Source organism: Microcaecilia unicolor, chromosome 3 (genome assembly GCF_901765095.1).
Source record: "Microcaecilia unicolor chromosome 3, aMicUni1.1, whole genome shotgun sequence".
NCBI classification, from domain to species: domain Eukaryota; kingdom Metazoa; phylum Chordata; class Amphibia; order Gymnophiona; family Siphonopidae; genus Microcaecilia; species Microcaecilia unicolor.
The window spans coordinates 3,393,282-3,418,261 of NC_044033.1; the positions used below are offsets into that span (position 1 = coordinate 3,393,282).

Genomic DNA, 24,980 nt, shown 5'->3' on the forward strand with positions numbered 1-24,980 from the left:
CCTCTTTTCGGCCTCGGTCGAGATTTTTTCTCCCTCTAAATTTGGTGCTTCAAATTTCGCCATTTCGGCTTTTGATTTCGCCGGCGTGATTTTTCCGCCCATGACATCGAAGCCTTCCAGCGGCTTCAAGAAGTGCACCCAGTGCGCCCGGGTTATCTCGCTCACTGATCGACACTCGTCGTGTCTTCAGTGTCTGGGGGCCGAGCACCGCCCTCAGAACTGTAGTCTGTGTTCCCTGCTTCAAAGGCGGACTCAGGTAGCGAGACTAGCCCAGTGGAACGTGTTGTTCTCGGGCTCTTCGTCGGCATCGGCACCGGGATCTTCGAGTGCATCGACGTCGTCAGCGTCCAGACCTTCTTCCTCGGCCGCCCCTGCATCGAGTGCATCGAGGCATCGGGCCTCTGCATCGGCGCCGAGACATCGGATAGCTGCATCGACGTCGGTGGTACCAGGACCTCGTCTGCTGATGTCGTCGGACGGTGGTGCATCGGGTGGAGTGCAGGTGAGGGCTGTCCATTCCCCTGCTGGTGGCGGTGAGCCCTCGGGTGGGTCTCCGCCTACCCTGAGGGCTCCTGCGGTACAGCCCCCCCGAGATCGACCTTCTTCAGTCTCGGCCCCGAGGAAGCGACGGATGGATTCGACGTCCTCCTCGTCGGTGCCGGGGAGCTCCGGTGACATGCTTCGGAAGAAATCGAAGAAGCATCGACACCGGTCTCCTCCCCGTGTCGGCACCGAGAGCTCTGGGTCGCCGAGGGATTCGGCACCCAGCAGGCATCGGCACCGAGAGGACCGCTCACCCTCTGTTCAGGAGGTGTCGATGCGCTCCGCTCTGGACAGCCCGGAACAGCCTCCACGCCCGGAACAGGTACTGACGTCGACGCCTGCATCGACCTCTCAGCCTTTCTCTGCAGCCGCTCTAAACGAGAGCCTCCGGGCCGTTCTCCCAGAGATTCTGGGAGAGCTGTTGCGCCCTACCCCTCCGGTACCGGCGGTGCTTGCGCCACCGGTACCGTCGAGCGTGGCGCCGGCTGGCCCATCGCCCAGGTTGAGGTCCCCGACGTCGGTACCGCGTGCGGTACCGACCGCGGCCACCTCCCAGGAAGGCTCCCCGACTACGTCGGCGGAGGGAGCTTCGCCGATGCGGGCGAGGGAGTCTACCTCTCGACGCCCCCATCGTGGACGGGGTTCCACGGAGTCGAGCAGGGCGAGGTTGCAGACACAGGTCCGTGAACTTGTGTCTGACACCGAGGGTGAGGCCTCGTGGGAGGAAGAGGAAGATCCCAGATATTTCTCTGACGAGGAGTCTGAGGGTCTTCCGTCTGATCCCACTCCCTCTCCTGAGAGACAGCTTTCTCCTCCCGAGAGTCTGTCTTTTGCCTCCTTTGTCCGGGAGATGTCTACGGCCATCCCCTTCCCGGTGGTTGTGGAGGACGAGCCCAGGGCTGAAATGTTTGAGCTCCTGGACTATCCTTCTCCACCTAAGGAAGCGTCCACTGTTCCCTTGCACCATGTCCTGAAGAAGACATTGCTTGCGAACTGGACCAAGCCATTAACTAATCCCCACATTCCCAAGAAGATCGAGTCCCAGTACCGGATCCATGGGGACCCAGAGCTGATGCGCACTCAGTTGCCTCATGACTCTGGAGTTGTGGATTTGGCCCTAAAGAAGGCTAAGAGTTCTAGGGAACATGCTTCGGCGCCCCCGGGCAAGGACGCTAGAACCTTAGACTCCTTTGGGAGGAAGGCCTACCATTCCTCTATGCTCGTGTCCAAGATCCAGTCTTACCAGCTCTACACGAGCATACACATGCGGAATAATGTGCGGCAGTTGGCGGGCTTGGTTGATGCTCTTCCCCCTGAGCAAGCCAAGCCTTTTCAGGAGGTGGTCAGGCAGCTGAAGGCGTGCAGAAAATTCCTGGCCAGAGGAGTTTATGACACTTTTGATGTTGCGTCCAGGGCCGCTGCTCAAGGTGTGGTGATGCGCAGGCTCTCATGGCTGCGTGCCGCCGACCTGGAGAATAGAATCCAGCAGCGGATTGCGGACTCGCCTTGCCGTGCGGATAACATTTTTGGCGAAAAAGTCGAGCAGGTGGTAGAGTCTCTCCACCAGCGGGACACCGCATTCGACAAGTTCGCCCGCCGGCAGCCTTCAGCTTCTACCTCTACAGGTAGACGATTTTTCGGGGGAAGGAAGACTGTTCCCTATACTTCTGGCAAGCGTAGGTACAATCCTCCTTCCCGACAGCCTGCGGCCCAGGCTAAGCCCCAGCGCGCTCGCTCTCGTCAGCAGCGTGCGAATCAGCAAGGCCCCGCGGCTCCCCAGCAAAAGCAAGGGGCGAGCTTTTGACTGGCTCCAGCAGAGCATAGCCGACATCCAAGTGTCAGTGCCGGGCGACCTGCCTGTCGGAGGGAGGTTGAAAGCTTTTCACCAAAGGTGGCCTCTCATAACCTCCGATCAGTGGGTTCTCCAAATAGTCCGGCAAGGATACACCCTCAATTTGGCCTCACAACCTCCAAATTGTCCACCGGGAGCTCAGTCCTACAGCTTCCAGCACAAGCAGGTACTTGCAGAGGAACTCTCCGCCCTTCTCAGCGCCAATGCGGTCGAGCCCGTGCCATCCGGGCAAGAAGGGCTGGGGTTCTATTCCAGGTACTTCCTTGTGGAAAAGAAAACAGGGGGGATGCGTCCCATCCTAGACCTAAGGGCCCTGAACAAATATCTCGTAAAAGAAAAGTTCAGGATGCTTTCCCTGGGCACCCTTCTCCCCATGATTCAGCAAAACGATTGGCTATGCTCTCTGGACTTGAAGGATGCCTACACACACATCCCGATACTGCCAGCTCACAGACAGTATCTGCGATTTCAGCTGGGCGCACGCCACTTCCAGTACTGTGTGCTACCCTTTGGGCTCGCCTCTGCGCCCAGGGTGTTCACAAAGTGCCTAGCTGTGGTAGCAGCGGCGCTTCGCAGGCTGGGGGTGCACGTGTTCCCATATCTCGACGATTGGCTGGTGAAGAACACATCCGAGGCAGGAGCCCTGCAGTCCATGCAGATGACTATTCGCCTCCTGGAGCTACTGGGGTTTGTGATAAATTACCCAAAGTCCCATCTTCTCCCAGTGCAGAAACTCGAATTCATCGGAGCCCTGCTGGATTCTCGGACGGCTCGCGCCTATCTCCCAGAGGCGAGGGCCAACAACTTGTTGTCCCTCGTCTCGCGGGTGCGAGCGTCCCAGCAGATCACAGCTCGGCAGATGTTGAGATTGCTGGGCCACATGGCTTCCACAGTTCATGTGACTCCCATGGCCCGCCTTCACATGAGATCTGCTCAATGGACCCTAGCCTCCCAGTGGTATCAGGCCGCCGGGGGTCTAGAGGACGTGATCCACCTGTCCACGAGTTTTCTCGAATCCCTGTATTGGTGGACGATTTGCTCCAATTTGACTCTGGGACGTCCCTTCCAAATTCCTCAGCCTCAAAAAGTGCTGACCACGGATGCGTCTCTCCTGGGATGGGGAGCTCATGTCGATGGGCTTCACACCCAAGGAAGGTGGTCCCTCCAAGAAAGCGATCTACAGATCAATCTTCTGGAGTTGCGAGCGATCTGGAACGCTCTGAAGGCTTTCAGAGATCGGCTGTCCCACCAAATTATCCAAATTCAGACAGACAATCAGGTTGCCATGTACTATGTCAACAAGCAGGGGGGCACCGGATCTCGCCCCCTGTGTCAGGAAGCCGTCAGCATGTGGCTCTGGGCTCGCCGTCAAGGCATGGTGCTCCAAGCCACATATCTGGCAGGCGTAAACAACAGTCTGGCCGACAGGTTGAGCAGGATTATGCAACCTCACGAGTGGTCGCTCAATTCCCGTGTGGTGCGACAGATCTTCCAGGCGTGGGGCACCCCCCTGGTGGATCTCTTCGCATCTCAAGTGAACCACAAGGTCCCTCAGTTCTGTTCCAGGCTTCAGGCCCACGGCAGACTGGCGTCGGATGCCTTCCTCCTGGATTGGGGGGAAGGTCTGCTGTATGCTTATCCTCCCATTCCTCTGGTGGGGAAGACTTTGTTGAAACTCAAGCAAGACCGAGGCACCATGATTCTGATTGCTCCCTTTTGGCCGCGTCAGATCTGGTTCCCTCTTCTTCTGGAGTTATCCTCCGAAGAACCGTGGAGATTGGAGTATTTTCCGACCCTCATCACGCAGGACGAAGGGGCTCTTCTGCATCCCAACCTCCAGTCCCTGGCTCTCACGGCCTGGATGTTGAGGGCGTAGACTTTGCCTCTTTGGGTCTGCCAGAGGGTGTCTCCCGCATCTTGCTTGCTTCCAGGAAAGACTCCACTAAGAGAAGTTACTTCTTTCATTGGAGGAGGTTTGCCGTCTGGTGTGACAGCAAGGCCCTAGATCCTCGCTCTTGTCCTACACAGACCCTGCTTGAATACCTTCTCCACTTGTCTGAGTCTGGTCTGAAGACCAACTCCGTAAGGGTTCACCTTAGTGCAATCAGTGCATACCATTACCAAGTGGAAGGTAAGCCGATCTCAGGACAGCCTTTAGTTGTTCGCTTCATGAGAGGTTTGCTTTTGTCAAAGCCCCCTGTCAAGCCTCCTACAGTGTCATGGGATCTCAATGTCGTTCTCACCCAGCTGATGAAACCTCCTTTCGAGCCACTGAATTCCTGCCATCCGAAGTACTTGACCTGGAAGGTCATTTTCTTGGTGGCAGTTACCTCGGCTCGTAGAGTCAGTGAGCTTCAGGCCCTGGTAGCCCAGGCCCCTTACACCAAATTTCATCACAACAGAGTAGTCCTCCGCACTCACCCTAAGTTTCTGCCAAAGGTTGTGTCGGAGTTCCATCTGAACCAGTCAATTGTCTTGCCAACATTCTTTCCCCGTCCTCATTCCTGCCCTGCTGAACGTCAGCTGCACACATTGGACTGCAAGAGAGCATTGGCCTTCTATCTGGAGCGGACACAGCCCCACAGACAGTCCGCCCAATTGTTTGTTTCTTTTGATCCCAACAAGAGGGGAGTGGCTGTAGGGAAACGCACCATATCCAATTGGCTAGCAGATTGCATTTCCTTCACTTACGCCCAGGCTGGGCTGGCTCTTGAGGGTCATGTCACGGCTCATAATGTTAGAGCCATGGCAGCGTCGGTAGCCCACTTGAAGTCAGCCACCATGGAGGAAATTTGCAAAGCTGCGACGTGGTCATCTGTCCACACATTCACATCTCATTACTGCCTGCAGCAGGATACCCGACGTGACAGTCGGTTCGGGCAGTCAGTTCTTCAGAACCTGTTTGGGCTTTAGGATCCAACTCCACCCCCCGAGGGCCCTGTTTGTTCTGTTCCAGGCTACACTCTCAGTTAGTTGGTAATTTTTTAGGTCAATCTCAGTTATGTCCTCGCCGTTGCGAGGCCCAATTGACCAATGTTGTTGTTTTGAGTGAGCCTGGGGGCTAGGGATACCCCATCAGTGAGAACAAGCAGCCTGCTTGTCCTCGGAGAAAGCGAATGCTACATACCTGTAGAAGGTATTCTCCGAGGACAGCAGGCTGATTGTTCTCACAAACCCGCCCGCCTCCCCTTTGGAGTTGTGTCTTCCCTTAAGAGTTTGTCTTGCTACATACTGGACTGGCCGGCTCGAGCCGGTTTCGGGCGGGAAGACGGCCGCGCATGTGCGGTGCGCGCGGGCGCGCGAGGGCTAGCAAAGGACTTTGCTAGTGAAGTTTCCGATTGGAGGGGCTGCCGTGGACGTCACCCATCAGTGAGAACAATCAGCCTGCTGTCCTCGGAGAATACCTTCTACAGGTATGTAGCATTCGCTTTCTCCGAGGACAAGCAGGCTGCTTGTTCTCACATGTGGGTCGGCGTCCATGGCGGCCCAGGAAACGGCAAATTTTTCAAAGTAAAGTTTTGCCAGAGCCTTCTAGCGCGTAAACCGCACACACCGTGCGTGTTTGGATGACTTCCTGCCCATCGCATGAGCGTTCCCGCTCAGTTTTTTCTTGTCCGCAGTGAGGTGAAGAGGTTTTTCCCTGTTCGCTTCGCTGGTCCAGGAAGTCTTGATGATTCTTTTTATATTTTCTTCTTTTCTTATATTGTTATTCTTTTTTTTAAAAAAAAACGGTATTTTTATCTTAGTTTTTTGGCACTTTCTAAGTTTTCTTTCTTTTCAACGGCCTCGCGATCGAGTTTTTCCCTGTGCCCTCCACCTGTCTCGAGGCCTCCTGTTATGCAGGCCCCCTCCCCCCCCGGGACCGACCTTCGTCAGACTCAGCCCCGAAGAGATGTGAGGATTCCACATCTTCCTCATCGGTACCGAGGAGTCTCGATGACGGGCGTCGAGCGAAGGCGAAGAAGCACCGTCATCATTCTCCTTCGACACACGGTGCCTACAGCTCCGGGGCGTCGAGGGATTCAGCACCTGAGAAGTGTCTGCGTCGAGAGGATCACTCTCCCTCTATTCAGGAGGTGCCGATGCGTCGGTCTACCAGCCCGGTACCTGCTCCCGAACCTCGACAGAGTCTACCACCGGCTCCCTTACCGACCCCGCAGCCTTGTCTGATGGCAGCTCTCGACAAGCGCATCAGGGCCCTGCTTCCAGAGCTTCTGGAAGGGTTACTGCGCTAGTCTGCTTCAGTGTCAGGGGTGCTTGCGCCTTACGGTACCGTCTGCTGCCGCGGCATCTGACCCTTCACCTGTGGTGAGGTCCCCAACCTTGGTGCCGTCTGCCACCCAGGTTGACTCCCTTTTGATGTTGGTGGAGGAAGCTTCACCGGAGTCCAGGCGGGCGTCGACTTCTCGGCACTGCCATCGAGGACGTCGTTCCTCGGCGTCGAGGCAGGCTCAGTTTCAGACTGCTCTGAGGGATGTCTTGTCCAATACTGAAGATGAGTGTTCATGGGAAGAAGAGGAAGATCCCAGGTACTTTTCTTCTGACGAGTCCTATGGGATTCCTTCTGAATCTTCCCCTCCACTAGAAAGGAGACTTTCTCCACCGGAGAGTCTATCCTTCACCTCCTTTGTCCGGGAAATGACTGCGGCTATTCCCTTCCCTATGGAGGTTGAGGATGAGCCCAGGGCTGAGATGCTCCTTGATTATTTTAGAGAGGCTGCAACGGCTCATAATGTACTGAAAGAAGTCCTTATGCGAAACTGGTCGTTTCCTCTGTCTAATCCCGTGATCCCGAAAAAGACTGATCCCAATATCGGATCCACGGGGAGCCTGGATTGATGAGGTCTCAGCTACCTCACAATTCCATGGCGGTGGACTCTGCTCTCAAGGCAGAAAATCTAGAACCTTGAACTCTTTTGGGAGGAAGGCATATCAGGCCGCTATGCTCACTGCCAAAATCCAAACATATCAGCTCTTCATGATTATCCACTTGCGGAACTCGGTGAGGCAACTGTCTAGCTTGATTGATGCACTCCCTCTGGAGCAGGCTGAGCCTTTTCGCCAGGTGATCAGGCAGCAGAAGGTGTGTCGAAAATTCCTGACCAGGGGTACGTTTAACACTTTTGATGTAGCATCCAGGATCGCTGGCCAAGGTATAGTGATGCACAGACTCTCATGGCTGCGTGTCTCTGACCTGGATCATTCGGTCCAGCAGCGGATGGTAGATGTTCCTTGCCGGGGGGATAACCTTTTTGGTGAGAAAGTAGATCTAGTTTACCAGCTCAAGAAACACAATGATGCTATGGATTCTCTCTCCCGCCAGGCATCTTCTGCTACTACCTCATCATCTAGGAGGTTTTTTGGAGGGAAGAGGAGTTCTCCTTATTCCTATGCTAGGCATAGGTACACTCCTGCTTCTCAGCAGCCTGTGTAGGCTCAGTCCCAGCGCGCTCGTTCTCATCAACAGCGTGCGCCTAAGGCCTCTGCGGCTCCCCAGCAAAAGCAAGGGACTGGCTTTTGACTTGCTCCAGTTCAGCATAGCCTCAGTAGAAGTGTCCGTGCCGGACGACTTGCCGTTTGGAGGGAGGTTGATATTTTTTCACCAAAAGTGGCTTCTCATAACCTCCGACTGGTGGGTTCTTCAAATAGTCCGGTCAGGATACACCCTCAATCTGGAATCCAAACCTCCAAATTGTCCACCGGGAGCTCATTCTTACAGTTCCCAACACAAACAGGTACTTGCAGAGGAACTCTCTGCCCTTCTGAAGGCCCAAGTGGTCGAACGCATTCCACCAGGGGAAGAAGGGCTGGGATTCTATTCCAGGTACTTCCTTGTGCAAAAGAAAATGGGGGATGCGTCCCATCGTAGACCTAAGGGCCCTGAACAAATTTCTAGTCCGAGAAAAGTTCAGGATGGTTTCCCTGGGCACCCTTCTTCCCATGATTCAGGAAAACGATTGGCTATGCTCTCTGGACTTAAAGGATGCTTACACATACATCTCGATACTTCCAGCTCACAGAAGGTATCTGCGATTTCAGCTGGGAGCACAGCACTTTCAGTACCATGTACTTCCTTTTGGCCTGGCGTCTGCGCCCAGAGTGTTTACCAAATGCCTAGCTGTAGTCGCAGCATCGCTATGCAGTGCATGTGTTTCCTTATCTCAATGATTGGCTGGTGAAGAACACCTCGAAGGAGGGTGCTCTGGAGTCCATGCGAATGACTATTCGGGTGCTAGAGCTACTGGGGTTCATCATAAATTATCCCAAGTCCCATCTCACCCCAGTCCAAACATTGGAATTCATTGGAGCCCTGTTGAACACTCAGACAGCTTGAGCTTATCTTCTTGAGACAATGGTGGACAACCTGTCCCTGGTGTCCATGGTTTGAGCATCTCACCAGGTCACGGCTCGGCAGATGTTGAGACTTCTGGGGCATATGGCCTCCACAGTTCATGTAACGCCCATGGCACGTCTACATATGAGTCAGCTCAATGGACCCTAGCTTCCCAGTGGTTTCAAGCTGCGGGGGAGCTAGAGGATGTAATCCAACTGTCCACTGGCTTTCGGAATTCTCTTCACTGGTGGACGATTCGATCCAATTTGACCATGGGACGACCATTCCAAGTTCCTCAGCCACGAAAAGTGCTGATAACGGATGCATCTCTCCTGGGGTGGGGAGCTCACGTAGATGGGCTCCACACTCAGGGAGCCTGGTCCTTTCAGGAAAGAGGTCTGCAGATCAACCTCCTGGAATTAAGAGCGATCTGGAACGCTCTAAAGGCTTTCAGAGATCGGCTGTCCAACCAAGTAATCTTAATTCAGACAGACAATCAGGTTGCCATGTACTACACCAACAAGCAGGGGGGCTCCGGATCTCGCCCTCTGTGTCAGAAAGCCGTCCAGATGTGGCTTTGGACTCGCCGTCATGGCATGTTTCTCCAAGCCACTTATCTGGCAGGCATAAACAACAGTCTGGCCAACAGGTTGAGTAGGATAATGCAACCTCAAAAGTAGTCACAGAACATGGGCGTAGTCCACAAGATCTTCCGAGCATGGGGCACCCCCTCGGTGGATCTTTTTGCCACTCAGATCAATCACAAGGTCCCTCAGTTCTGTTCCAGACTTCAGGCCCATGACAGATTAGTGACAGATGCCTTTCTCCTTCATTGGGGGACAGGCCTTCTGTATGCGTATCGTCCCATACCTCTAGTAGGGAAGACTTTGCTGAAACTCAAGCAAGACTCCGGAACCATGATCCTGATTGCAACCTTCTAACTGCGTCAGATCTGGTTCCCTCTTCTTCTGGAGTTGTCCTCCAAAGAACCGTGGAGATTGGACTGTTTTCCAACCCTCATCACTCAGAACGAGGGGTCGCTTCTACATCCCAACCTCCAGTCTCTGGCTCTCACAGCCTGGATGTTGAGAGCTTAGAATTTGCCTCCTTGGGTCTTTCAGAGGGTGTCTCCCGAGTCTTGCTTGCTTCCAGAAAAGATTCCACAAAGAAGTGTTACTTTTTCAAATGAAGGAGGTTTGTCGTCTGGTGTGACAGCAAGGCCCTAGATCCTCTTTCTTGTCTTACATAGACCCTGCTTGAATACCTTCTACCTTTGTCAGAGTCTGGTCTCAAGACCAACTCCGTAAGAGTTCGCCTTAGTGCGATTAGTGCTTTTCATCGCCGTGTAAAGGGTAAGCCTATCTCTGGACAGCCTTTAGTTGTTCACTTCATGAGAGGTTTGCTTTTGTCAAAGCCCCCTGTCAAACCTCCACCAGTGTCATGGGATCTCAACATTGTTCTCACCCAGCTGATGAAAGCTCCTTTTGAGCCACTGAATTCCTGCCATCTGAAGTACTTGACCTGGAAGGTCATTCTATTGTTGGCTGTTACTTCAGCTCGTAGTCAGTGAGCTTCAGGCCTTGGTAGTGCATGCACCTTATATCAAGTTCCATCACAACAGAGTAGTCCTCCGCACGCACCCTAAGTTCCTGCCAAAGGTGGTGTCGGAGTTCCATCTGAACCAGTCAGTTGTCTTGCCAACATTCTTTCCCCGTCCTCATACCTGTCCTGGCGAAAGCAGTTTGGACACCTTGGACTGCAAGAGAGCATTGGCCTTTTACATGGAGTGGGCAAAGCCCTTTAGACAGTCCGTCCAGTTGTTTGTTTCTTTTGATCCAAACAGGAGGGGAGTCACCATCTGAAAACGCACAATCTCCAATTGGATAGCAGATTGCATTTCCTTCACTTATGCCCAAGCTTGGCTGATCCTGAAGAGCCATGTCACGGCTCACAATGTTTGAGTCATGGCTGCGTCAGTGGCTCACTTAAAGTCAGCTTCCATTGAGGAGATTTGCAAGGCTGCAATGTGGTCATCATTCCACACATTCACATCTCACTACTGCCTCCAGCAGCATACCTGACGCGAGACAGTCGGTTTAGGCAGTTGGTGCTGCAGAATCTGTTCGGGGTTTAGAATCCAACTCCACCCCCCTAGACCCATTTTTGTTCTGTTCCAGGCTGCACTCTCGGTTAGTTGTTTATGGTTTCAGGTCAATCTATGTTATGTCCTCGCCGTTGCGAGGCCCAATTGACCAATGTTCATTGTTTTGAGTGAGCCTGGTTGCTAGTGATACCCCCCATATGTGAGAACAAGCAGCCTGCTTGTCCTCGGAGTAAGTGAAGATACATACCTGTAGCAGGTATTCTCCGAGGACAGCAGGCTGATTGTTCTCACAAACCCGCCCACCTCCCCTTTGGAGTTGTTTGTTTATTATTTGCTTTTTGATTAAACTAAGCAGGAACACTCACGCGACGGGCGGGAAGTCATCCGCACGTGCGCAGTTCGCACGCTAGAAGGCTCTGGCAAAACTTTTTAAATTTTGCTGTAGAAAAATTTGCCATTTCCTGGGCCGCCATGGACGCTGACCCACATGTGAGAACAATCAGCCTGCTGTCCTTGGAGAATACCTGCTACAGGTATGTATCTTTGCTTTATTTTCACATTTTCAAAGTAATGCAGTCTAATGAGAAATATGCCAAGGTGATAGTATCAGGAACTGTTTACTTACAAACCACACATTCAATAAGGTGAGCAACTGTGTATTAGTTTTCTCTGTACTGTCTTTTGCAATCCCTGAACTGTACTTTAAAGAATTTGTATTTATATCTAAAGAACCAGTGACCTGTCTGCTCGAACTACCAATGAGAGTGCAACTCAGCTAGTGTTGTGGCATAGACAGTTCCTCAGTGGGAACCGGGCTGATCATGTAACTCATTTCAGTGCATGACCAGTGTCCCTCAGTAGGGTGATAGTGCCTTCCCATCCTTCACCAGTTTACTCTATTTCAGAGCATTTACATTTCCAAATTAGCCACTTTATGAGCACAAATATTCTCCCTTAGAGGTCAGTAAAAAATAAGAACTTCATTCTCAGGCAACAGACAGTTCATGGAGCTTCTCATCTACTTTGTATATTCACCTTTCTGTACTGTAGAATGGAACCCATTTCATTTACTTTACTGATTTTGAAATTCATGTTTATTGTTTTCTTATTAAATATGTTTATGTAAATATATTTCCAGGTTCTTTCAATGAAGAATTCTGAAACAAATGGTCTGCCAAAGGCAGTGCCTTTCACTTTGCCCCATCAAGAATTCAAGATGGATATATCCGACAGCAAGGAAAAATTCAGAGTCCCTGAGCAAATGAAGAAAGTCGACTTCTGCAAGGTAGTGCTGACTGCTCCATCTGAGTCTTATAGAGATCTTTATGAGAAGTGCGAGGAGGAGGAGGATGAAGCAGAAGAAGAGAGAGGCTTCGTAGGAGAGGAAATAGACCTGCATAGTGCATCTAGTAGTGAAGTTAGCCAGAAGAGTACAGAGCACAGCCAAGAAGGAGCCCCTTCAACTCTCTTGGCTGATGACCAAAAAGATTCTAAAGGCCGGGCTTCAACTGCTGACAATGATTTGGAATTAGAAGAAGGTTCAAAAACTCTGGTACTGTTTTCACCAGGCGACATGAAAAAATCTCCAGTCACCAATGATTTGATTCCAGATGTTGACCTGGGGACACTGGCTGCATTAACACCCCAGAATGAGAGACCTCAGCCTATGGGAAGCCAGCTAGATGTGTCTGAGCCAGGAACCTTATCCTCCATCCTTAAATCAGAGCCAAAGCCACCTGTCACAGCTGCTACCACTTCCTCCCCGTTTACCAAAGTTGAGCGCACATTTGTTCATATTGCTGAAAAGAGCCACCTAAATGTCATGTCTTCCAGTGGCCAGTTGATGAGGCATGAAGACTACTACTGTCCTGGCCAATTGGAAACACCTATTGTTGAGGAAGTGCTAGAGAAATATAATTTGTTAAAGGAAAATGGAAGTGTAAACTCTGCTGTGGAAACGGGAGAGATGGAAAGCTGTGCACTCTCTGCTAATCACATTGAAACCTCAGTTGAAATGGCATTAGGAGAACCAGCACTTTCCAATGGTATTGCTAGGTCTGAAGAACAAACTGACAAATACTCAAGGGAGCTGGTCCCTAAGACTTTAGAAGAGCCAAGTTTTAAGAAGATAGTTCTTGCCACAGAACGCCTTAAACAAACAGAAGTTCTCTTAGAGGGTTCAAAACAAAGCCCCAGAAAGTTTTTGGGGTCCAGATTCAGAAGCCGAATTCCTGTGTTCTTCTCTGAAGAAGATACAGGCTCTGATCATTCAGGGTCACACTCTGCCAAAGAAAGGTTGTACAAGATGGCTAAGCAGCCAGATCTAGTGAGACTTGTAATGGAAAAAAGACAAAACAAGTTTCTGAGGCTAGCATCAGGAGCATCCTCATCTGCCTCCTCCAGTGATGAATGGAGACATACTTCAGAAACCCTATCAGCTACAGGTTCTGAGGAGGACACACATGATTCAGATGACTCTGCCACAAGAAAGGTGGGAAGAGAGAAGTCTGTACTCAGGAGGGAACACAGGATTTCAAGCAGAAGGAGTAGGATTCCTCGACCCATCACATCAGGGAAGACACCTGCAGTGGAGCTAAACCATTCACCACATCCTCTGGCAGCACCCAGCAGCACCCTAGTAGATAAAGGAGTTGTGAACAGGTATGTCATTTTGTATGTCCCATGCCAATAAGTTATGCTGATGTAGATGTATGCTTTGGCGCTCATTTTCAAAGCATATGGATGGACATCCAACACTGCAGTATGTCCAAATAGAAAGAGGGTGGGACTAGGGCGTGCCTGAAATCTGGGCATCCAACAGCGATTACCAAAGGGGAAGAAATGTTCCTGTCTAAAAAGAAAGGCGTCCTTATTTAGACCTTATTTCAGGAATGCCCGGGTTACAAAAAGGTGCTCTGGTTGATCAGCTGTCCACTGGTGTGATTAACACATGACACCTCCTTAATCCTTCAGTGGTTGCTGTCCTCCCTCTCACCTGAAAATGAAACAGGAAGGGGATACCAGGCTGTATGAGAGCTTCAGGTATTAGGGGCATTCTTAACAGATCAGGAATCAGGCCTGATGGGTAGCCTAGTGGTTAGTGCAGTGGACTATAAACAAAGGGACCCCAAGTTCAAATCCCACCACTCTTTTTGGGGTTTTTTTTTAATTTTGAGCCTTCCAGGAACAGAAAATTGCCTACTTATGTAAATATGTGAGATGCCTGCAAGTCTGAAAGCTATTGAAGTGGTGTACAATAGGTATTCTTCTGTTCCCGGAAGGCTCACAATTACAAAAACAAAGAGTTTTCCCCTGTTCAGTTTGTAAAATGAATGTTCATGCTGGACTTCTCCAGTGCATGGATGTCCATTTCACATACGTTTGAACAGGCTGTATCCTGTTCGAAAATGCATCCGTTTGGGATGTTCTGACTTAGCCATCCTTTCGAAAATGCCCCTCCACTTGTCTTCCTTGTGACCCTTATCCACACTACTCATTTTTTTTCACACAACTTAGCTAAAAACAATACTCTCCTTTCTCTTTCATCATTCATTTCATTAACCACTAACCTCGATCTATTATTTGGCTCATCTGGATGGAAGTGTGTCTTTTACAGCTGACTGCGCTTACATCAGACTCTAGATAATTACAGGAAGGTTTGAAATCAAGTGATGTTAAATAACAAAGTGTAGTTCAAAGTTCTTGTATTAACTGGAGGAGAGTTAATATGTGTATGTGGGATTCTGGCAAAGCACCAAAGCTCATCTAACACCCCTCCACACTTTAACAAGGATTTGATACCAGTTTTATGTCCTTTGTGTTCTATCTGTGGCAGGGCCGTCCAGGTGGTGCAGCCGCACGGGGCAGAAAAATCACTCCCCATCCATTTTCTCCTCCGCAGTGGCCACAGGGCAGGGGCACTAGGAAGCTCGGGATACTCCTGACCTGTGCAAACCTATGGCAAATCTTTTATAGGTTCAGAGCTGAGAGGGTCCAACCTGGAGCCAAAAGTTTTTTGCATGATAGTGTGTGGAAAATGATGGAAGAATAGCACATCTTATATTATAGTCCTTCTAAAATGTCATCCTTTCTTTTTCTGTCTCCAGGGTGCAAGTGCAGAGATCCACTGGAAGCCCAGGAGTGAGAGTACATTCTGAGCACAGATCAAAGGTGGGGCCTACTCCCCCTCGAAGCAGTCCAAGGAAACCTAGCCACGCTCCCCCTAGGAGCCCTGTAATACAGTCACAAAATCTCAGTGCTTCCCCTAAGAGCCCGTTACTGTCCAGAACAGAAAGTCCTTCTCCCGCCCAACAACGAAGACCGGTAATTCCTCCCCTGCGTCCTCAACCTCACCCCCGAGCACAAGCCCTAGGACTCTCAGAGGACTCCTCTGCTTCACCAGGCATGGCCAGGAAAGGACAGAGCGGAAAATCCCAAATTCAGAGCCCAGCAACCAAAGGAAGAGCAGTGGCAAGTGAAAGTAGGGCTTCTGCCAGATAATGACTTTCTGACATCAGCTGGTCAGATTGAAGAATCGCTCTCTATAATTATCTAGACTTGAAGTATTGCAGCGCAGCCTTATAAACAGGAATCTGAGTATGCAGTTATCTATAAGTTCATAGCTTCACTTACACATATGCACATGTCTCAAGGGAGCCTGTTTGTGACAATGCACACATGGCTGAGAGCAGCTGCTCTCAAGTAGGAAGGGACTTAGAATGGACACAGCATGTGGCTCGGCCTCTCGCGCTCAAACTGTCCTCGTTACACTAAGCAATACCTGTTCCTGCTCTCATCCACCTATGCTTAAGGCAGGGGAAAGAAGGTCGACGCTGGGAGTAGCCAGGAGAATGGATTTACCCTCGTCAAAACTGGGAAATTAATTATGATACCCACAGCAGCAATGTTTCTCTATCCCACCTGAGAATGCATGATTTCATTTCCTTTCTTTACTGTCTTGTGTTTTTCTTAGTTCTTGGTCCTGGAACGAACAGGACTCTTCGCAGGCTGTGGTATAACTGTAATAAGAATTGTTCAAAGAGGATGTACCTTTCAACTCTAACATGACAACTGAAGAAAGGGGAAAGGGAAATGGGCCTTTCTGAGGTTTTTGCAACTACATTCAAAGCGGTTTACATATATTCAGGTACTTATTTTGTACCAGGGGCAATGGAGGGTTAAGTGACTTGCCCAGAGTCACAAGGAGCTGCAGTGGGAATCAAACTCAGTTCCCCAGGATCAAAGTCCACTGCACTAACCACTAGGCTACTCCTACTTCATAGATTTTTATTAACCATTTTACAAAGACAATCCCAGCAGCAAATATCAGCGCTCATGGGTACTCCTTATGCTAGATTAAAAAACAAAATGTTTCCAACAAACTACTACTTAACATTTCTAAAGCGCTACTATGGTTACGCAGTGCTGTACAATTTAACATAGAGGGACGGTCCCTGCTCAAAGAGCTTACAATCTAAGAGACAAGTGAACGGTCAGTCCGATAGGGGCGGTCAAATTGGGGCAGTCTGGATTTACAATCCTTCAACTGTTCCCTACGCCTCTCGGTTACCCACATAGCTTCTGCTTTTTTTTTTTTGTACCCTGCCGCTTTCCCACTCATGGCAGGCTCAATGCGGCTTAGGTACTTATTTGTACCTGGGGCAATGGAGGGTTAAGTGACTTGCCCAGAGTCACAAGGAGCTGCCTGTGCCTGCAGTGGGAATTGAACCCAGTTCCCCAGGACCTAAGTCCACCACTCTATTCCTTGCCCCATATGATCCCTCTTGGTCTTCAGTCCTATATTTCACATCTCAGCCAACAACTCTCCAGAATTTTCCTTGTACCTAGTGGTTCTTTGTATTGCATATTAGCAAACAATTTTTTCATCAAATTGGACCTCTCTCACCTTTTGTAATCATATCTCCCATTTTTATTTTATTTATAGAAAAATGTTTATTCCACACACTTGCAAGCCACTGCTACACAGCTTCTTGCTGCAGTGATCAGCTGTCTAGCCAATTTGTCTTTGGCTCTTTTGACCAGAAAGTACTGAGAGCCACAAGGCATTGCCACTTGAAAATATTCCTCTGGGCATGTCCACCAAATATGTAAAATAGTGCCTGCCTCCCCACAACCCCTCCAGCATCTATTGGTGCAGCTGGGTCAAGCTTGAAATCTTACATCAAAACACAAAAACTGAATGCAGATAAAGTGTGTGTTTCTGTGCTTCCATATAAGATTCACTTTGAATGGGCTGAGTCAGCATTGCCGCGGGGGTGGTGGGGGGGGATAGAGTAACAGGAGTAAGAAAATAAGGGCCTAGTTTTAAGAAAGTTGCAAAAGAGGTTAGAAAGGTGCTTGAATATTATCTTAGACTAGATAGGGTTGGAGTGCATAAACATGTCCTCTATAGTATGTGCAGCCAGTGTCATTCACTACTTCCATTAGTGTGCCTATGTGGAGTATGCATGAGATAGATTTGCATACCAAAGAGTCAGTTGATCTATTTCATGCATATTTGTTGTGGATATCCTAAAAAATCCTGACTGGCTGTGTAGGGCAATTTCTACAATTTACCTAACCTCAGGTAGAGGACAGGCATTTAGAGGATGACTACTCTTAGCAGAAAGATGGAAAAAGATGAAATGTAGCTAAGGTATAATGAGACGTCCCACTAAGTGCGGACCTGAATTCTTATAGCCTAAAAATAGACACGGAAAAGAATAGGACACAAGGCTCAGATGTTATAAAAGCTCATTTATTATATTGGCAGCAGAGGAAACAGTGTAAATCAGAGGTAATACACTTATGCTAAATTATCCAAAATGATTGTAAAGCAATGAGTATTTATGTACCAATAAAGGTAAGGTGAAACTAACACACACTCTGTATCCTAGTCCTGAACTGGTTAGGACTCCTAATTCCTGGACACCATGAAGGGAACAGTTACAACCTGCCAGGTGATGAAGACTTTCCCACTGTCAGGGATGCTGTAGATAGAGGCAGTCAGGGAGCTATTGAATCTCTCAGGAGAATACAGGAGCTGCAGCAGGAATGGTCAGACGGTAGCAGATAGCTGGCCATCAGGTGCTTTCACTCTTCAGGCAGGAGCAGATGGCAGGGCTAGGGTTTAACAAGCTTCAGATGTCTTTGTGATGTGGCCGGATTGGATCAAGTCTGTCATCTCATTCACTGTCAGCAGCTCTCGCATGAACTGCTCCAGATAACTTCTTGTGTTTTTCAGAGGCTTTTTATACCCTTTGTTGGGTAAGTGAGCCTCACTGTCTGGAACAACAGATTTGGGGTTTTCCAATTTTGTGATATGGAGGCTAGAGTCACCGGTAGCAGTTTACAGTTTATTATTACTTTTATACCTAAACATGTGCAGAGCTAGGTGGTGTACACATTTTCCAAAAGGATTAATCAGAAACAGAAAGGAACTATAATAATATAAAGGACAGAGCTTACACATAACACACAGAGGGTCAATCATAACCAGGACATTCAAGTCAGAGTATAGGGTTCAATCATAACCTTGTAAAAGAATGAAGCTTAGATACATTGCCAGAGAGAGAGGCTACACCCACATAGACTAATTGCTAAAGTGTCTGACCAAAAAGCCAGGTTTTTATTGCCATCTTAAATTCTTTTAGTGAGGTTATACTATGTATAAACAGCAGTAGCTCATTCCAGATATCAGGGGCCAAAAAATAGAAAGCAGTAGAGTTGTTTTGACCACGAGGTCACAGTTTTCTGTAAACAAAGTTGTTGAAGTTGTAGATCAAAGGAAAAAACACAGCTTGAAGTGCCTGTGTACAAATGCTAGAAGCCTAAAAAATAAGATGGGAGAGTTAGAATATATAGCACTAAATGATGGAGATATAATAGGCATCTCAGAGACTTGGTTTGAAAGAGGACAATCAATGGGACACTGTTTGGAGGGGGGGGGGGTTGCGCTTAAGTTAAAGAGGGAATTGAATCAAGAAAAATAAACATTCCACACGACACAGATAGCATTTGGATCATTATGGATAGAAATTCCATGTGTGAAGGGAAGGAGTATTCTTGTAGGGCTGTACTACTGTCCACCGGAACAGACAAATGAAGACATGTTTATGGAGATTAGGAAAGCTGGCATATTGGGCAACATTGTAATAATGGGTGATTTCAATTACCCCAATATTGACTGGATAAATGTTACATCAGGGAATACCAGGGAGATAAAATTTCTAGATGTAATAAATGACTGCTTCTTGGAGCAACTGGTAAAGGATCCGATGAGAGGGAGAACCATTTTGGATCTAGTTCTTGGTTGCGTGGAGGGCATAGTGCGAGAGGTGGCGGTGTTGAGTCCCCTGGGAAACAGTGATCATAACATGATCAGGTTTGAGCTACTATCTGATATGAATGAACCTGCAAAGGAAATCTACTGTAGATGAATTTAATTTTCAAAAGGCTGACTATAATAACATGAGAAAATGGTTAAAATTAAAGTAAAAGGATCGGCTGCTAAGGTTAGGACATTAAATCAGGCGTGGACATTATTCAAAAATACCATCTTGGAAGCTCAGTCCGGACCCAAATGAAGAAAATAAGAAGCAACATAAGCACTGGCAAGTCAGATACAAAGCATTAATAAGGAAGACTAAAAGAGAATATGAAGAGAACTTACTGCAGTGGCTAAAACTCAGAGTAACAACTTTTTCAGCTACATCAGAAGCAGAAAGCCTGCAAGGGAATCCGTTGGATCGGATCATAGTAACAAAGTAGATGACGGCAGAAAAAGACCTGCACGGTCCATCCAGTCTGCCCAACAAGATAAACTCATATGTGCTACTTTTTGTGTATACCCTACCTTGATTTGTACCTGTCCTCTTCAGGGCACAGACCGTGTAAGTCTGCCCAGCACTATCCCCGCCTCCCAACCACCAGCCCCGCCTCCCACCACTGGCTCTGGCACAGACCGTATAAGTCTGCCCAGCACTATCCCCGCCTCCCAACCACCAGTCCCGCCTCCCACTACTGGCTCTGGCACAGACCGTATAAGTCTGCCCAGCACTATCCCCGCCTCCCAACCATCAGCCCTGCCTCCCAACCACCAGCCCCAGCACAGACTGTATAAGTCTGCCCAGCACTATCCCCTCCTCCCAACCACCAGCCCCGCCTCCCACCACTGATTCTGCCACCCAATCTCGGCTAAGCTTCATGAAGGAGCAAAATGGACGCTCAAGGAGGACAAGGCTATAGCTAAATTCTTTGCTTCAGTCTTTACAGAAGAAGATGTAAGAAATCTGCCTGTACCAGAAATGTTTTTCAAGGGTGATGATGCAGAGGAACTGAAATAAATCTCGGTGAACATGAAAGATGTACTTAGCCAAATTAAACAGTAGAAAATTACCTGGACCAGATGGCATGCATCCAAGAGTACAGAAAGAACTCGAACATGAAATTGCTGATCTGCTGTTAGTAATCTGTAACCTGTCATTAAAATCATCCGTAATACCTAAAGATTGGAGAATGGCCAATATAACGCTGACTTTTAAAAAGGGTTCCGGGGTGATCCTGGAAATTACAGACGGGTAAGCCTGATGTCAGTGCCGGGTAAAACGGTGGAAGCTATTATAAAGAATAAAATTATGGAATACATAGGCAAATATGGTTTAATGGGACAGAGTCAGCATGGTTTCAGCCAAGGCAAGTCATGCCTTAACAATTTGCTTCATTTCTTTGAAGGCATGAATAAATATTTCGATAAAGATGAGCCGGTTGATGTAGTGTATCTAGATTTTTAGAAAGCTTTTGACAAAGTTCCTCATGAGAGACTCCTGAGAAAATTTGAAAGTCATGGGGTAGAAGGCAAGGTTCTGTTGTGGAATAGGAATTGGTTATGGGACAGAAAACTGAGGGTAGGGTTAAATGGCCATTTCTCTCAATAGAGGAGAGTGAATATTGGAGAGCCCCAGGGATCTGTACTGGAACCGGTGCTATTTAACATATTTATAAATGATCTGTAAATAGGAACAATGAGTGAGGTGATTAAATTTGCAGATGACACAAAACTATTCATGCGGACTGTGACAAACTCCAGGAAGACCTTCAGAAACTGGAAGACTGGGCATCCAAATGGCATATGAAATTTAATGTGGAAAAAGGCAAAGTGATGTACATTGAGAAGAACAAACCAAATCATAGTTAGCTGATGCTAGGGTCCACATGGAGGTCAGCACCCAAGATAAAGATGTAGGTGTTGTCATACATAATACACTGAAATCTTCTGACCAGTGTGCTGCAGCTGCCAAAAAAGCAAGCAGGATGATAGGAATTATTAGAAAAGGGATGGTAAATAAGACTGAGAATATTGTAATGCCTCTGTATCGCTCCATGGTGCAACCACACCTAGAGTATTGCATTCAGTTCTGGTCGCTGTACTTAAACAAAGATGTTGCGGAATTAGAAAAGGTTCAAAGAAGAGCGACCAAAATTATAAAGGGGATGGAACTCCTCTCATATAAGGAAAGGCTAAAAAGGTTAGGGCTCTTCAGCTTGGAAAAGAGATGGCTGAGGGGAGATATGATTAAGGTCTACAAAATCCTGAGTGGTATAGAATGAATAGAAGTGAATTAATATTTTTTACTCTTTCAAAAAGTACAAAAACTAGGGAACACTCAATGAAGTTACATGGAAATACTTTTAAAACAAATAAGGAAATATTTTTTCACTCAAGAAATAGTTAAGCTCTGGAACTCTTTGCCGGAAGATGCAGTAATAGTGGTTAGCATATCTGGGTTTTAAAAAGGTTTGGGCAAATTCGTGGAGGAAAAATCCATAGTCTGCTATTGAGACATAGTAACATAGTAGATGACGGCAGAAAAAGACCTATACGGTCCATCCAGTCTGCCCAACAAGATAACTCATATTTGCTACTTTTTGTGTATACCCTACTTTGATTTGTACCTGTGCTCTTCAGGGCACAGACTGTATAAGTCTGCCCAGCACCATCCCCGCCTCCCAACCACCGGCTCTGGCACAGACCGTATAAGTCTGCCCAGCACTATCCTCGCCTCCCAACCACCAGCTGTGGCACAGACCGTATAAGTCTGCCCAGCACTATCCTCGCCTCCCAACCACCAGCCCTGCCTCCCAACCACCGGCTGTGGCACAGACCGTACAAGTCTGCCCAGCACTATCCCCGCCTCCCAAACACCAGTCCTGCTTCCCACCACCAGCTCTGGCACAGACCGTATAAGTCTGCCCAGCACTATCCCCGCCTCCCAACCACCAGCCCCGCCTCCCGATCTTGACTAAGCTCCTGAGGATCCATTCCTTCGGCACAGGATTCCTTTATGCTTATCCCACGCATGTTTGAATTCCGTTACCATTTTCATTTCCACCACCTCCCGTGGGAGGGCATTCCATGCATCCACTACTCTCTCCGTGAAAAAATACTTCCTGACATTTTTCTTGAGTCTGCCCCCCTTCAATCTCATTTCATGTCCTCTCGTTCTACCATCTTCCCATCTCCGGAAAAGGTTCATTTGCGGATTAATACCTTTCAAATATTTGAACGTCTGTATCATATCACCCTTGTTTCTCCTTTCCTCCAGAGTATACATGTTTAGTTCAGCAAGTCTCTCCTCATACGTCTTGTAACGCAAATCCCATACCATTCTCGTAGCTTTTCTTTGCGAATGGTATGGGATTTGCATTACAAGACGTATGAGGAGAGACTTGCTGAACTAAACATGTATACTCTGGAGGAAAGGAGAAACAAGGGCGATATGATACAGACGTTCAAATATTTGAAAGGTATTAATCTGCAAACGAACCTTTCCGGAGATGGGAAGATGGTAGAACGAGAGGACATGAAATGAGATTGAAGGGGGGCAGACTCAAGAAAAATGTCAGGAAGTATTTTTTCACGGAGAGAGTAGTGGATGCATGGAATGCCCTCCCACGGGAGGTGGTGGAAATGAAAATGGTAACGGAATTCAAACATGCGTGGGATAAGCATAAAGGAATCCTGTGCCGAAGGAATGGATCCTCAGGAGCTTAGTCAAGATCGGGAGGCGGGGCTGGTGGTTGGAAGGCGGGGATAGTGCTGGGCAGACTTATACGGTCTGTGCCAGAGCCGGTGGTGGGAAGCGGGACTGGTGGTTGGGAAGCAGGGATAGTGCTGGGCAGACTTGTACTGTCTGTGCCACAGACAGACATGAGGAGCTACTGCTTGCCCTGGGATTGGTAGCATGGAATGCTGCTACTATTTGGGTTTCTGCCAGGTACTTGTGCCTGTTAGAAACAGGACACTGGACTAGATGGACCATTTATCTGACCTAGTATGGCTATTCTTATGTCTCTCGTTTAGGAGTCCTTTTACCAAGCAGCAGTAAAAGGACACATGCGGTGGTGTTGGCTTATGGGTTTGCTGTGCACCAAGGCCTCTTTTTACCAGCGCTGGGGAGAGGACTTTTTTTTTTTTAATGGAAATGGCAGTACGGTAAGGGTAACACATGCCACGTGGCCAATTCCAGGGGGAGCCCTTACCACCTCATATTTTTTAGCACTGGAAATGCCATACGGTGGGAGTTGGCCTACCGCCGGGCTCCTGTGGTAGCCCAGCAGTAGGGCTAAATCGCTGCATGCCAGTCCCAAGGTAACCCTAGGGCCCCTTAGAGAACAACTTTGAGCTGCAGTGTATAATCATAGACTTCAATAAACTCCTCTCTCACTCACCTGTGTGTTACTATATATTATAACTTTTCAAAATTAATTCACAAAAATAATCTCATAAAAACATGGAGAGGCATTTTTGATATGATGTCTAAGTACAACTTTGGATGTTTTGCTCAAAACATGCAGAATCTGAATAGCAAATATAGCAAGTTTCAAAATAGCAAAATATTGCATCTTTTTTTTTTTTTTTAATGGCCACTTGCTAGATGTTTTTGTGCTCCGTGCATTTATCTTTTTGGTCCATTTTCAGAAAAACAAAAAAAAGTCCCAAGTGAGAAACATACAAAATCAAGCCATTGGGGGATGTGGGAGGAGTAGCCTAGTGGTTAGTGCAGCGGACTTTGATTCTGGGGACCTGGGTTGGTTTCCCACTGCAGCTCCTTCTGACTCTGGGCAAGTTGCTTAACCCTCCATTGCCCCAGGTACAAATAAGTACCTGTGTATAATATGTAAACCAATTTGATTGTAACCATAGAAAAGCAGTATATCAAGTCCCACCCCCCCTCCCAGGAGTAGCCATCAGTAGACTGGCCACACAGATATCCCAGCAGAGCAATGGGGCACCCTTGGAGGCACTGCAGTAGAATTCACCTAAAAGCTCCCAGATACACATCTCACCGTTGCTCCTTTATATTTTATAGTGAGCCCCCCAAAACCCACCAAAAACCTACTGTATCCACCTGTACACCACTACAATAGCCCTTATGGCTGCAGGAGTCACCGATATGTGGATACAGTAAGTCTTACCTCTAAAGGGAGCTGAACAGAAGAAACTTTAAAAAAAAAAAAACAAGCCCTTCTAGCAAAGGAAAAACAATTTAGAGTTCAGCTTTTTCTCTTTTATAATAATGCTAACATTTATTAGGGTAAATGGTTACAATAAAAATTCTTTTATCCCAGTATTAAAGAAAATTTAATTCTTATTTATATCAGTCCAAATTTCAGTATAAGGAAAATAAAATCTCTCTCTCTCTGTTTTTCCTTCAGAAGCTATACAAAAGGTACGCAGGCTGAATACTGAAGCTTAATTTTGTCCAATCACTTAATGCCTTATATTTTCTCTCATACTTATCTGGTATTCTTCAACTCTGACCTCTAAGGTCACCATCACATAATTCTGTTTCTTTGGTATTTTTCTTAAATATTCATAATTTGCTCTTTGTAACCTCTTTACCTATCACTCATTGTGGTCCTTCACTGAAAATGCCCCTGTGTTATGTTCAGAACCTGTTTGAAACAAACAAACAGACACTTGTTAAAGTTTATAGCCCATTACTAGGCAAGCCTTTCTATGGTCTGTGAGAAAACCAAGACACAAGCTAGCGAATTGCCCTACTAGATCAGAAAAAGGAATGTTATACAAAGCTGACTGATCGGAAAAACCAAACAACTCTATACAGAGGGCTCACACTTTCCAC

At 47.9% G+C, this 24,980-nt stretch overlaps 1 protein-coding gene across 2 annotated transcripts in view; it reads left to right on the forward strand.

The window, feature by feature from the left end:
• The window catches only part of TTBK1 (tau tubulin kinase 1), a 416,732-nt gene extending 400,767 nt beyond the window's left edge, over window positions 1-15,965 (forward strand). For both annotated transcript variants that reach the window (XM_030195705.1, XM_030195704.1), the window contains 2 exons: window positions 11,972-13,494; window positions 14,940-15,965. In XM_030195705.1, the coding sequence (XP_030051565.1) occupies window positions 11,972-13,494; window positions 14,940-15,333 (1,917 nt within the window). In that variant the 3' untranslated portion in view covers window positions 15,334-15,965. The remainder of the gene's footprint in view (window positions 1-11,971; window positions 13,495-14,939) is intronic.
• Window positions 15,966-24,980: the final 9,015 nt, after the last annotated feature.